At 51.1% G+C, this 12508-nt stretch overlaps 1 protein-coding gene across 3 annotated transcripts in view; it reads left to right on the top strand.

Moving 5' to 3' along the window:
* Positions 1–12222, top strand: part of KSR2 (kinase suppressor of ras 2) — a 404020-nt gene extending 391798 nt beyond the window's left edge. For 2 of the 3 annotated variants that reach the window (XM_034638641.1, XM_034638638.1), the window contains exons 18-20: positions 2791–2920; positions 3912–4045; positions 9199–12222. In XM_034638641.1, coding sequence (XP_034494532.1) covers positions 2791–2920; positions 3912–4045; positions 9199–9205 — 271 coding nt within the window. In that variant the 3' untranslated portion in view covers positions 9206–12222. Of the gene's footprint in view, positions 1–2790; positions 2921–3911; positions 4050–9198 lie in introns of those variants that run through there. The other variant, XM_034638639.1, reaches the window with a different exon arrangement.
* The last annotated feature ends 286 nt before the right edge of the window (positions 12223–12508 follow it).

Raw genomic sequence — 12508 nt, 5'->3', positions numbered from 1 at the left:
TGCAGGGTTGCCCCCTGCCCCAAATCCATCACTTACAATTACAAAGGACTCTGGGATAGGATCGAGTGTGGGTTTCTCGTAGCATGATGGTCAGTGGTGCGATTCTACGGTCAGATCACCAGGATTCAGCTTGTGCCTGCACCTCTCATCTGCTGTGTGACCCTGGGTAAGATGCATAATTTCCTGAGCCTGTTTCCTCTTCTGAAAAATGGGGATGATGATCGTGCCTCCTGTTTGAAAATGTAGGTCTTATTTTTATTCAGGTATGATGATGGCAATCAAGCAGGAAGCCACTGTCATTGGAAAGATGGTTTGTTGTTAATGGTTTGCAAAAGTAGGGGGCACATCATACTACACGGGGAAAGCACCAGGGTCAGGAGGCAGAGAGAGCAGGAGGAAAGTGCAGGCAGGAGTCTTTCCTGTGGTTTACTGGGGAGGAACCGGTGCGGCAGGGTAAGCAGCCTAAGATTGGCTAGTTCGACTAATTTAGTGGGCTCTGGGGTGGGGTGGTATCCTGAGTCAGGCAGGGAATATTCGCCCCAGTGGAAGCCTGATGGAGGTGGGGGTGGGGCTTTGGATTGGTTAGTCCACATATGAAAGGCACACTCCCAAGAGAGTCATTTACTATCTCTAGGAATACGCTGGCCCTGGGGAGAGGGGCGGTCCCTCTGAGGTCTGGGAGGCCCCCAGATGTCAAATCATCAAAATACGAAGGCATGCTTCTTACACCTTTCCCATAATCATAATAAATGCAAAGGGCTTAGAATAGGGTCGAGCACGGAGTGAAAACTCAGTTAAGTGTTACTGATTCTTACGTTGACAACAGTCACCATCTAGCACCTTCCCATGGCAACTTCCTGGCCACCTAACCCAACACCCCAACACCTGAGCATCACCACTCCTCACCCCAGAGGGATGAGGTTGGAGGGGAGAGAATATGCTGAGACGTGGGACCCTAGAAATAGCTGGTTTGACAGAGTCCTCTGATCAATAAAGAAGATAACAGTGCTTCATTTCTTTAAAGCAAATTTGCATAAATTACCTTAGATTAGAGGAAAGAACATTTCCTAAGGATTGTTTCAAATACTTCCTGAGTTGGGGAATTTTGTTCCCAATGAGGTGAGACCTATTCCCATGGTACAGCTCAGCAACTCCCCAGCATCCCGTAAGCACCCCATGGCATCCACCAAGGCCCTCACTGCCACCCACTCCCCCCAGCATTTTTCCCCACTATTTCATGGGATGGCTTATATTTAGAAAACAAAATTATAAAAAAAAATAAAAATCCTTTGCTATCACCCAGAGTTAGCCATTGTTAACATTTTGCTGTGTTTCTCTTTTATTTTCCTGCCAAATCATATATAATTTTTTTAAGCGTGGACATTAGCTTATATACAATTTTCTGTCCTGCTCTTTTCACTTGAAATTAGGTATTAAACATTTTTTTATGTCAGCAAAATTCCATTGAAATGTTTTAATAATATCATATTCCATTTTGTTTTATGGATTTACCATAATACATGCAATCTATTCCTTTCATTGAGCAGTTGTATCATTTCTCCTTGTTTTGATATCATATATAATGCTGTAGAGGATAGCCTAAGTGACTTTTGTATTTCTAAGTATTTCCTTACAACAGTTTCCTAGAATTACAAGTCTAGGTTCAGAAATCCTGGCCACATTCTATTACACTTTCGGATTCTAGGTTTCGACTCATTTTCACTCAGGCACCAGGGAAGGTATCCTTGGACAATCATGACTTCTAAGCCATCAAGAAAGCTTTAAGTGCATCCCAGCTAGCAAAACACCAGCCCGGTGAGGAAGTAACTAGAAAGTGGAAGTGATGTGGTTGTGGAATACAGGTGAGGTTCAGTGGAGTGGAGTCCAGAGCCCAGGACCGAGAAAGAATTCTTGAGACTTCTTTGGTGCAAAATGGTGGTTTATGAAAGCATGGGGACAGGACCTGTGGGCAGAAAGAGGTGCTGCCCTGGGTTGCGAGGGGTAGCTGATTATATACTATGGGGTTGGGGGAGGTAAGGAAAAAGGGAGGTTTCAAGAGAGTACTTTCATATGTTAAAGAAGACTCACAGGACACTGGAGGCCTTGCCCTTGTCAAGTTAAGGTTTTTTCCCCTCTAGTAAGGCATTAACATGAAGATCATTGGGAACTTCCTGGAGGCTGCAGATTATAAGGACATTTAATTGTATCTACATTTCCTTCTGGAAGCTAGGTTACTGATAGAAATGCTTCGTTCTTAGGGGCGCCTGGGTGGCACAGCGGTTAAGCGTCTGCCTTCGGCTCAGGGCGTGATCCTGGCATTATGGGATCGAGCCCCATGTCAGGCTCCTCCGCTATGAGCCTGCTTCTTCCTCTCCAACTCCCCCTGCTTGTGTTCCCTCTCTCGCTGGCTGTCTCTCTCTCTGTCAAATAAATAAAATCTTTATAAAAAAGAAAAAAAAAAGAAATGCTTCGTTCTTGTAGATCGCTAAGACATTTGTAAACTGAGGGAGACTCAAGTCTTAAAGGGTTGTGGTGTCTATAGGTTAACTATCTTTTTCCTTTAGAGCAGCAGCCGGGATGCCTGAGGAATGCCACATACATCCCATGGGAGGGGGGAGAGGTTGCAGGGTGTCAGTTTCTGCTTTGTCCTCAGCTTGCCTTATGTTCCCTCATCAGAAGGGTTAGCCAGCAGGCTGGCTGGCGGGGGGGGGGTGTTGCTGTTGGTGAGGGGATACAGGGTCGTGAGTGACCTATCACATCAACAGCCCCTTTAACAACATCTGCCAACAGCACAATTTGGTATGAACTCCACGCCAGGGAGTGGCCTTTCAAGACACAACCCGCAGAGGCAATAATCTGGCAAATGGGCACAGGCATGAAACCCAACCTCAGCCAGATCGGCATGGGAAAAGAAATCTCGGTAAGTCCCGGGAGAGTGCCAGCTCTGGGGGACAAGGAGAGAGGTAGACACAGTTCAGGGCCACCTTTTTCCTGTGTGTTAAGGTTACAAATGCTTCCCCAGAGGGTGGCGCAAAAGCCTGTCCACGGCCTTGTCAGATGGTGATTTGGAGCTTAGGAGGTGAAGTTTCTGAACTATGCCTGCAATTTGGGTTCTCGCCTCAAGGGTGCCGTAGCACTTGGCCTGATTTTTCCTAGCAATGGATTGCTGCGTTAAGTAGAATCAGGGAATCCCACTTTTCTGTTACTTTTGAAAGATATTCATTAAAATATTACCCATACCCAATGATTCTAATTTTATTTGCTTCTACATAAAAATTTTTAAGGCATGATCCAACTCAGAACAAGATATACACACACAGAGAAGCCTGACTATAAATTAATAATCACCCTCTAAAACACAGAAGGAAGAGTGCTGTCTTTTGATCAGAAGATGGATAAGTTAGGGAAGGAGTAATTATCTGGTATGTTTTTAAGGACTACCTGTATCTAGGTTTCCTTTCTCAGGTGAGGTGATTATTAAAAGGAACTTTCCACTCTTTAACTTTGAAGAGCATTTATGGTATTGAGATGTGGCTAGAGACCTCAGGATTCACTTTTCTCCCACCCTTTGAGAAAAAAAATGGCCAAGAAACTCCTTGGGGAGCATTACTGATCTCAGTGTATCTTAGATCTTCTAGAACAGGACCTACCTAGTTTGCTATATGGGCTCATGAGTTAGATGAGTGGTAGGATGGATAAATGGATGGAAGGAAGACAGAAAAATGATAGATGATAGATGATAGATAGATAAGGATGAATGCATGAATTGGGATGGTTGGATGGATGGATGGATAATGGGGGAATATGAAAGTGGGGCAAGTGGATAGACAAATGGACAGACCCAATGAGATGCCAAAGGGTATCAAGACATCACCATTTACATTAAATCACCACATGTTGGCTTCTTTTAGGACATTCTTCTCTTTTGCTGGGCCTTTGAACAAGAAGAAAGACCTACCTTCACTAAACTCATGGACATGCTGGAGAAACTGCCAAAGCGAAACCGCCGTCTGTCTCACCCCGGACATTTCTGGAAGTCTGCAGAGTAGGTGTTCTCCTTTAGTATCTCTCCCCATTGCCTTTGTCCTCTGGCCTTTGCCGCCTTTTTGCTCCCCTCCCCCAGACCTTGGCCAACCATCTCCTTTCCATGCACCCACCTCCCTCCCCCCCGGCCACCAGCCTTCCCTACCGGGTTTCTGTTCAGGGGAGCCTAGAATCTGCCATCCAGGGCCTTGGTCCCTGTTGCTACCATGGCTACCTCCTTGCCTATCTCTTCCTGATGAAGGTTGGTGCCCCAGTGAGTCTGGTCCTCAGGTGCAAGGTGACGCCCTGAACCCACCACTACTCGGCAGACTCCTCGAGGAGGCCTGGCTTTCAGGAACTCTCCCCTCCAGGGCCAGCAACCTGTCCCCACCATGGCATCTCACAGCTTCCAGAACTCTTTGTCACATGAAGACAGAAGCAGGGAAGGTTCTCAGCTTCTGCTGGCCCTAAGTGTCTCTCTGGCTTCCTCCTTGGAGGCTCTGTGCCCCTCCCCCTCCTCATTCTTGACATAGATCAGTGGTTCTCGATGAGGTAGTTCATGGGGCATCCCTCTGGGGCCCTCCCTCCCAGGCCCAGCCTCAGGGGTTTCTCCAGAAGGTGAGAGCGAGACTGGCCCAGATGAGGCTGCCAAGAGGTCCCAGCTCCCCTCTGCCCTGCCGTTCCAGGCACACATGGTTGTGCACACTCACACCGAACACAGCCAGGTGCACACACACACACACACACACACAGAGTTCCATGGCACACCAGAGCAGTTGTCAACATCTCACCACAGGACCCAGGAGGCCCTCGGCTACTCCTCACCCCACCGTTTGAGCTTGCTGAGCCTGGAGGACAGGATCGCTTCTTCCCCCAGGGGCTCAGCCAGACAGGGATTGGAACCTCCACTCTACCGTTTCATAGCTGTGTGGCCTTGGGCAGGTTACTTGGCCTCTCTGAGCTGCAGTGTCAGCCTCCAAAGTACGAGGGCGGCAGACGGGAGCAGGAGTGCGCTGAGGATGCCGTCAGTCATGCGCTGGGGCAGCTGGTACAGTGTGACCCCCGCAGCAGGTGCTCCGGATACTCGAGCAGCCTTTGTCTGCCGGCAGGGAGGACCAGCTGCATTCTGCTGGCCTTCCAGGGCTGGGAATGTCCTGAATGAGAAAACCGAGGGAGGGAGGCTCTAACAAGCGAGGACGCTCTCCAGCTAACCAGGTGCAGGCAAGTTGGCCAATGAGTGTCGGAGCTCTGGGCGGGGTCCCAGGAGTGCCTGGTGTTACAAACCCCAAGAGTCATTTGGGCCATTACCCTGTAGCCTCTGCTTTTCCAGAGGTCAGGGAGGAGAGAGCAGGAGTGAACTGAACAGAGGGGCTTAAAGCACCCTGGTGGGAGGGAGAGCAGGGGGCCTTCTTTTCTATTTTTTTTCTGTGCAGTTGGGCTGAAACACAGGGAACTAGAGACCCTGTGGTCTGGCAGGTCCTTGAAATTTCCTACTCATTCACCTCTTTACTCTGTCTTTGTGTATGAATACCTGCCATGCCGGACTGTGTTCTAGGGGTGCAAATACAAGGGGGAACAAAGTCAACCAGCAGCCTGACCTCATAGGGCTTACCTTCTAGAGCAGGTACCATAGGCAGGTAAACGTGTTTTGAAAGGGTCATCATTTCAGACAAAGTTGTGTGGAAAAGACAATAAAACAAGTTTGCGATAGTGATGACTGGGGGCTTTGGGTGGAAGGGAGGGGTCAGGGAATAGCCCTTGGAGGAGGTCATGTGAAAACAAAGCCCTTGGGAGGAATCCAGGCCCCCACAGGGGAAATCTGGGTCCTCCGGGTGACAGCGAGCCAACAGAGGTGGCAGAACAGATAGAAGTGGTATGACCAGGCCATGGCGGGTAGGAGGGAGAGGAATAGAAGGTGAGGTCAGGGGTGGCCAGAGGCCAGGTGGGCATGGTAGGAGTTGGGGTTTATTCAGAGGATGATTGAGTATCGCAGAAACTTTTGCAGAACCGGAAGGCCCCCAAGAGGACAGGTGGTCCCACACCTGCTCCCCCCCCAGGGTCATCCACTGAGTGAAGGTCATGGGGGGCGGTATAGAGGGCTTTTCCTTTATGGAATAGCTGGCATTGGGCTTGAGGGTCCAGAGATCTGAGGGCAACAACTCCGACTTCTGTCCCTGCCCACTATATCACTTGGGGTCCTCTGTTTGTTGCCTGGAGCAGCCATTTTCTTGGCCATAGATTCGTCATGTCTGCCACTGGTGCAGGAATAGGGCACAGACACCACACACGTTTGCATCCATCATATAGGTAATCCCCAGGACTTTTCTACTTTGACACTAAGGAACAAAGATGACTTCTGTTCCTTTCAGGCTTCAACTCATAGTGTCTTTTCATATTTGGAGAGGGATTACCTATCTGATGGATGCAAGCATGCATGGTGTCTGTGCCCTATTCCTGCACCTGTGGAAGACATGACGAATCTATCACAGCACATCCACCATCACTCAGCCCTCCTGCTAGCCACCGCCAGTTACTCAGAATCAATGCATGGGATGCCTTCATTGGGCCTATTTGATCCAATCTCCTTTTCCATATGGAGGAACTCTGGCCCAGAGATATTCAGGAACTCAACCACATCTACTTGGGGTGTTGACAAAGCTGGGAACGCAGGTCAGGCTCCAACTCCCTAATCTGAAATTTTCTTTCCCCACAATATCAGGCCCTATGGTTCCCTCGGTCATACTCATCTGGCTTAGAGATGATCACTCCAGTGGTGTGGTCAATGCTGGAGTCCTTCCAGAAGCCTGCTGTGTCAGCAGTGGATTGGCAGAGGGCTTGGTTAAAATAGGTCCTATCTAGGCCTTGATAATCCATGGAGGGGACCAACCAGGAGGTCTCTACCGCAGCCAGCATGTCGCAAGGACATGAGCGGCTAACTCCAAACTTACCTCTGGGGTCTTGGGTTTGCCCCTCCTCAGTGGGTCCCACTTGAGGAGCTGGGGTTTCCAGAATCCCCATATGGCTTAGCACATGCTGACCTGGAGACAAGATTGGGACAAGCCTACATTCCAGAGCAGTGTGTCTTGAAGTTTCACATGCATCCCAAACACCCAGGGAATTGCAGATTCCCATTGTGTAGGTCTGGGGTGGGGCCCGAGATTTGGCCCCGAGGTGATGCTGGTGATGCTGGTCCCCCGACCACCCTCTGAGTAGCGAGCGTCCAGACCTATGCTGCCCGATGGTGGTCACTCCCCACGTGTGGCTCTTAAACACTCAAAATATGGCGAGATGAGATGTCCTGTGAGTGTAAAATCCACACGAAATTTTGAAGATTTAGGATAAAAAAAAAAGGACGTGAAGTAATTTGTCCCTTTCACAGATAGGACTGATGATATGTTGAAATTCTAGTGTTTGGGATATATTGGGTTAGATAAAATATACTATTAAGTTCACCTTTTTTTTTTAGCCTTTTAAAATATGACTAGAAAATTTACGACTTCTGTAACTTGCATGGCATTTCTTTTTTTAAAAAACAGCTTTGTTGGGATATAGTTCACATATCATATAATCCTCATGCTTAAAATATATAATTCTGAGGGTTTTGGTATGTTACATTATTTTTGAAAATTGTGGTAGAGGGGGCACCTGGGTGGCTCAGTCAGTTGAGCATCGACTCTTGACCTCTGCTCAGTTTGTGAGTTCAAGCCCACACTGGGTATGGAGCCTACTTAAAAAAAATTGTGGTAGAATATATATAACATACAATTTGCCATCTTAGCCACTTTTAAGTGGGCAAGTCGGTGGCATTGATCACATTTACAGTGTTGTGCAACCATGACCACCATTTCCAAAACCTTTTGTCCCCTCCGAACACCAGCTGTACCCATTGAACAGTAACTCCCGGTCCCTCCTCCCTCCAGCCCCCAGGAAGCTCTCGCCTACCTCCCATCCCTGTGAACTTGCCTAGTCTAGATATTTCTTACACGTGGCATCCTACAGTATTTGTTCTCTTGTATGTGGGGGTCTTCACATAGCATGTCTTCAAGGTGCATCCACAGTATGGGATGTATTAGAACGTTTCTCCTTTCCACGGCTGAGTACTGTTCCGTCGTATGTACGTTCTGTGTTTGGCTTGTCCTTCCATCTGTTGGTGAATACTTCATTTGTTTGCACTCCGGCTGCTGTGAATAATACTGCAGTAACAGTGGCATACGAGTATCTGTTGGGGTCCCTGCTTCCGATTCTTTTAAATAGCGCTGTGTGTCCATTGCACGCCATTGGTCTAGATCACCACCACGACCACCAGCATGATGCCCATCATCTGGGTACCACTTATTAACCGTATGTGCTGGGTACCGTGGCAAGCATTCTATCGGCATTGTCTTGCTGACTCCTCCGAGCTCCCCCTAGGAGGCAGGCACTAAGACTGTTTTATTTAGAAGAAAACCAAAGCACAGACAGGCTAAGTACCTTCCAAGAGGTCACACAGCTAGTAAGGAGGAGAGCAGGCCTTGGAACCCAGGTTGGTCTGGATGCGAAATCCATAATCTTGACCCCTCTACTCTGCTGCCTTCTATACAAAGATTACCTGCGTACCTTCAGGGTTCTTTCCAGAACCATGCTGGAAGAGTGGGCGCCAACATCTGCCATGATTGCCCAGATCCTGGCTCAACGGTGGTCAGCAAAGTCTCTGCTCATAGCAGGAGTGCGTCGTGTGGCTCCTGGTCTCACCTCCCCTTCCTGTATTCCCAGCCCTTACCGATCATAAGTGCAGCTCGCAGCATCAGCCCCACCCACATGCTGGGGACCCTCCCTAGTCCAGAGGCTCCTGCTCAAGTGGGAAGAGTTCTAGGTTCAAATCCTGACCCTGCTGCTTCCTGGCTGTGCACCCTCGGGCAAAACACTTAACCTCTCTGAGCCTCCATTGTCTCATCTGTAAAAAAGGGTATAAGGTGCCTATCTTGCAAGCTGTTGTCAGGTTTAAATGAGATCAGGTACATGGACCCAGTACATGGGAGGACCTCAGTATAAATGGGTGTCCCTTCCAGCTTTTCTTATACAGGACAGGAACAGCTCACCTCAAGCCTCCTAGCCCACCGAGAGGGTGTTCTTTCACCAAAGACGACATTGCTGTATCCAGTGACCTCTTCCCCTTCTCTTCTCTCCCCACTCCAGGCTGTGACCATTGGACAAAGGGACAGCACTCAGCTGCCTCAGCCCCCGAGCCACCTCTCCTTCCCTGCTCTGCCCTCTGCCAGCTCAGGAGGCCAGAGGCTCACCATCAGAGGGTACCGAACCCGGCCGGCCTGGGAGCACTGCACGACCGAGCTCGGCAGCTTCCCCACACCCCAGACCTGTGCCCTTTTGCCCAGGCTGGGTTGGGGACCCCTGAGCTAGGACTTACTGGGACCAGCCAGGGAGACGCGGGATTGATTCTTGAGGCCCAGGGGCCGTGTCGAGAAGAGAACTGGAGGCTGAACGTGGAGCCCCCGGGCCACGGGGAGGAGGGCAGAAGGCCCACATGGGCAGGCTCGCAGGACCGGTCTGTGCGTACATGTGTGTCTTTGTGCGCGACGCTGTTTGCTCTCGATCCCCCTGACAAGCAAGAGCCCCCGGCTGCCCCAGCACTGGAGCACCCCACGGCTGACTCGGTTCCTGGGTGGTGGGCTCCAGATGCGCCCTCTGGAAAGATGGGGTCGGGTGGGGAGCTGAGCACCAACTTCGTGGAGGCCACGAGGCCAAGACCTGGGCTGGGGAGCTCAGCTGGTCGTTTGTAAACATCTGTTCTCGGAGGCTCCCACCCAAGCCTGTCATGATCTGTGGCTCTGTTGCGCATAGCTCCGAAATGCATAAAGCAGTCTTGCATGTCCTTGAGTCCTGGGTCTCTCTGGGGCGTGGTTCCCCATTTCTGCCACCTTCTCCTGTTCTGTGAGAGCGCCGTCCCTTTTTGCCTCACTGCCCCGCGTGCTCCCCTGCCGTTTGAAAAGCACAGTGGCTTCCTGGCCAAGATGACTTCTGAGGGCTCCTTGAAGCTCGCCTTCTTCCTTGACACCCCCTGAAGTCTGGGCCCTGAGAACTGGGGGGCTGGGATGAAGTTCTAGGACCTTCCTTCTCTCTCCTCCTGCTCTGGCATTGACACCAGCTAAGTTTGCCCACCACGCGGCAGACGCCGTCCCTGAGAGATGTGTGTTGGATTATATGGTGTATGCACAGCGTCTTGTTTGCAAGGGATCCCCCTCTTTCACCCTTAGTAAGTCCTCTCGGGGTGGCGAGGGAGGGTGTAGAGAGAGGCTGTGCGTTCTCAGCTGCAGCCCGGTGCCGAGTCCCGGAGTAGTTTCCCCACGAGGGGTCTGCCCATGCTTGCTCAGTGCTCATGCCTTACATCCCTCCCTCTTGCTCCCTCCTGGGCTGGTGGCTTTTCCCAGCCACCTTGGGGCCAAGTGTTGTGCAGAAAGGATCCAGGAAGCAGGTAGGGCAGGCAGAGTAACGCGGCGAGCCTCTTGTCTTACGTTCTTATGTTCTAGCCCTTATGAGGGGATGTCTTCTGTTCCCAAAGCCCATCTGACCTGGCACCAAAAGGAAAGCTGTCCCCCAAGCAGGGCGGTAGCAGGGCAACTGGGCAGCAGGCAGGATGCTCAGGGTCAGCCCACAGCCTCTCTGTCCTCCTGGGTACTGCCCAGGCTTGGTTTTCTTCTGGTCAACTACCTTATCCCGACATCCCCCTCCAAGAGAGGGGACCTAAGACTTCACAAATCCTACCTGAGCTCAGACTCAACATCCCACCTGATATAAGGGGTATAGGGTGGGGGGGGGCCTCCCCACCTGGGTGGTCCCCAGACTGATTCATGCTCTGGGGACCAAGCCTGCTTCCAAACTGGGAAAAATAATAAGATAGTGATGCTTCTGGAGCCTGTGGCCAGGGGTGTCCCTGAAGCTCCCAGAGGGCCTTCCTGAGTGGGCTCCCACCTGCACAGGGCCAGACACTAAAGGCCCCCCTGTGGGCTGTTCCTAAGTGGATGTACCTCTTCTGGGGACTTCTATTGCTGTGGCTCTTGGCTCAACATTCGTGTATCTCGGGGCCGTTTTATACACATCCGCACAAATCCCAGCAAGCCACCTGGCGGACCAACCCCCAACGTGGGCTTGGGCCTGCCTCGGCTCTACCCCGCAGCTCCCCAAAAGCCTGAAATCCAATCCTGGCTCCTCTTTAATCCAACCAGGACATCTGGGGTCCATGGACCCCGGTCTTTGTCACAGACCAGAGTGTGGGAAGGGAAATGAGGAAGGGAAGGAGCCGACAGGACACAGCTATCCTGCAGCTGAAATGCTCACCAGGACTGCCCCCTCCTGCGGCTCTCATTTCCAGAATTCACTCACATGGCCACCCAGAGCCCTTGGCAAGACCCGGGGTGGGGGGGAGGGGTCTCCAAAGACTGATTTTTCCGTCCATTCATAAGTACCAGTTTAAGATTAAGGACGAGGTCTGAGGGACCCCAGGGGGATTCCCCAGCCTTCCCTGCTCCCCAGGAGCCTCTCTGCTTTGCAAAACAGGGTTCCTTGGGTCTGCCCTTGGCCCCACTTCACCTGCTCTTGACTTCTCCGTCTTCACCCACGTCCTTACTTCGCCCCCACCTTCCTCAGTCTCCCCAGCGGCCAGGCTTCCAAAGCCCCTCCCTGCCGTCCTGCTCCTGGGGACGCCACCCCGAATTGTTTAGAGGGCAGTTTTCACTTGCGGACATTACAATTCAGGAAGAACCAAACCTCTGCTCTCCCTGCTGACCTCAATCTTATTCATGAGTCAAGTGTTGGGAGGAGGTCACATTCATTAATCTTTTGCGAGAGGAAAAAAAAGGGAGGTGTGTGTATGTTTACACAGTAATTGTCAGCCTCGCCTGTGACTCATTCTATAGAACCCACACAACCAAGCCTGTGTGTGTGCACACACACACTGTGTGTGTCACAGCTGTGCAGGTGCCCTGTGCCCGACAGCGAGTTGTTTATATCTGGGCCCTGCTTGGAGCAAACCCTTACCTACACAGCCTTCCCAAGTGCATCAGTCCCCAGAGTGAAGATGTCCCGGGAAGCCTTGACCTTGCCTTCTTTGAAGGGCACGTCATGGATTTGCACCTTGAATGCCACCCAACTTCCCCGGCCGCGTGCATGTCCTACAATGGGACCCCTTTCCAGGGGGTACCCCCTTGGCCATATGTGGGAATATCCCCATGCCTGAAGCTGGAGACTCAAAGTCTTTACTTAATTCTGTTTTGTCCGGTTTCTCCTTTTGCTGGTCGAAGGGGGAAACCCCATCTTGCCACAGAGCTCCCCCTCTTTCTGGCTGCTTGGTCCATAGGAGCCCTGGATTGATCTCTTGACAACTAGACTTTGTATCCAGGATACTTGGTCCTGCCCCTTTCCCACCCCACCCCCACAAAACCAGACTTCACCTCCTCCCACCATTTTTGTCCCCCCCCCCCCCCCCGGCCCC

Source organism: Ailuropoda melanoleuca, chromosome 12 (genome assembly GCF_002007445.2).
Source record: "Ailuropoda melanoleuca isolate Jingjing chromosome 12, ASM200744v2, whole genome shotgun sequence".
In the NCBI taxonomy this organism is placed as follows: Eukaryota; Metazoa; Chordata; class Mammalia; order Carnivora; family Ursidae; genus Ailuropoda; species Ailuropoda melanoleuca.
Note: the sequence above shows the minus strand (reverse complement) of the source record. Positions and strands in the feature narration are given on the sequence as shown.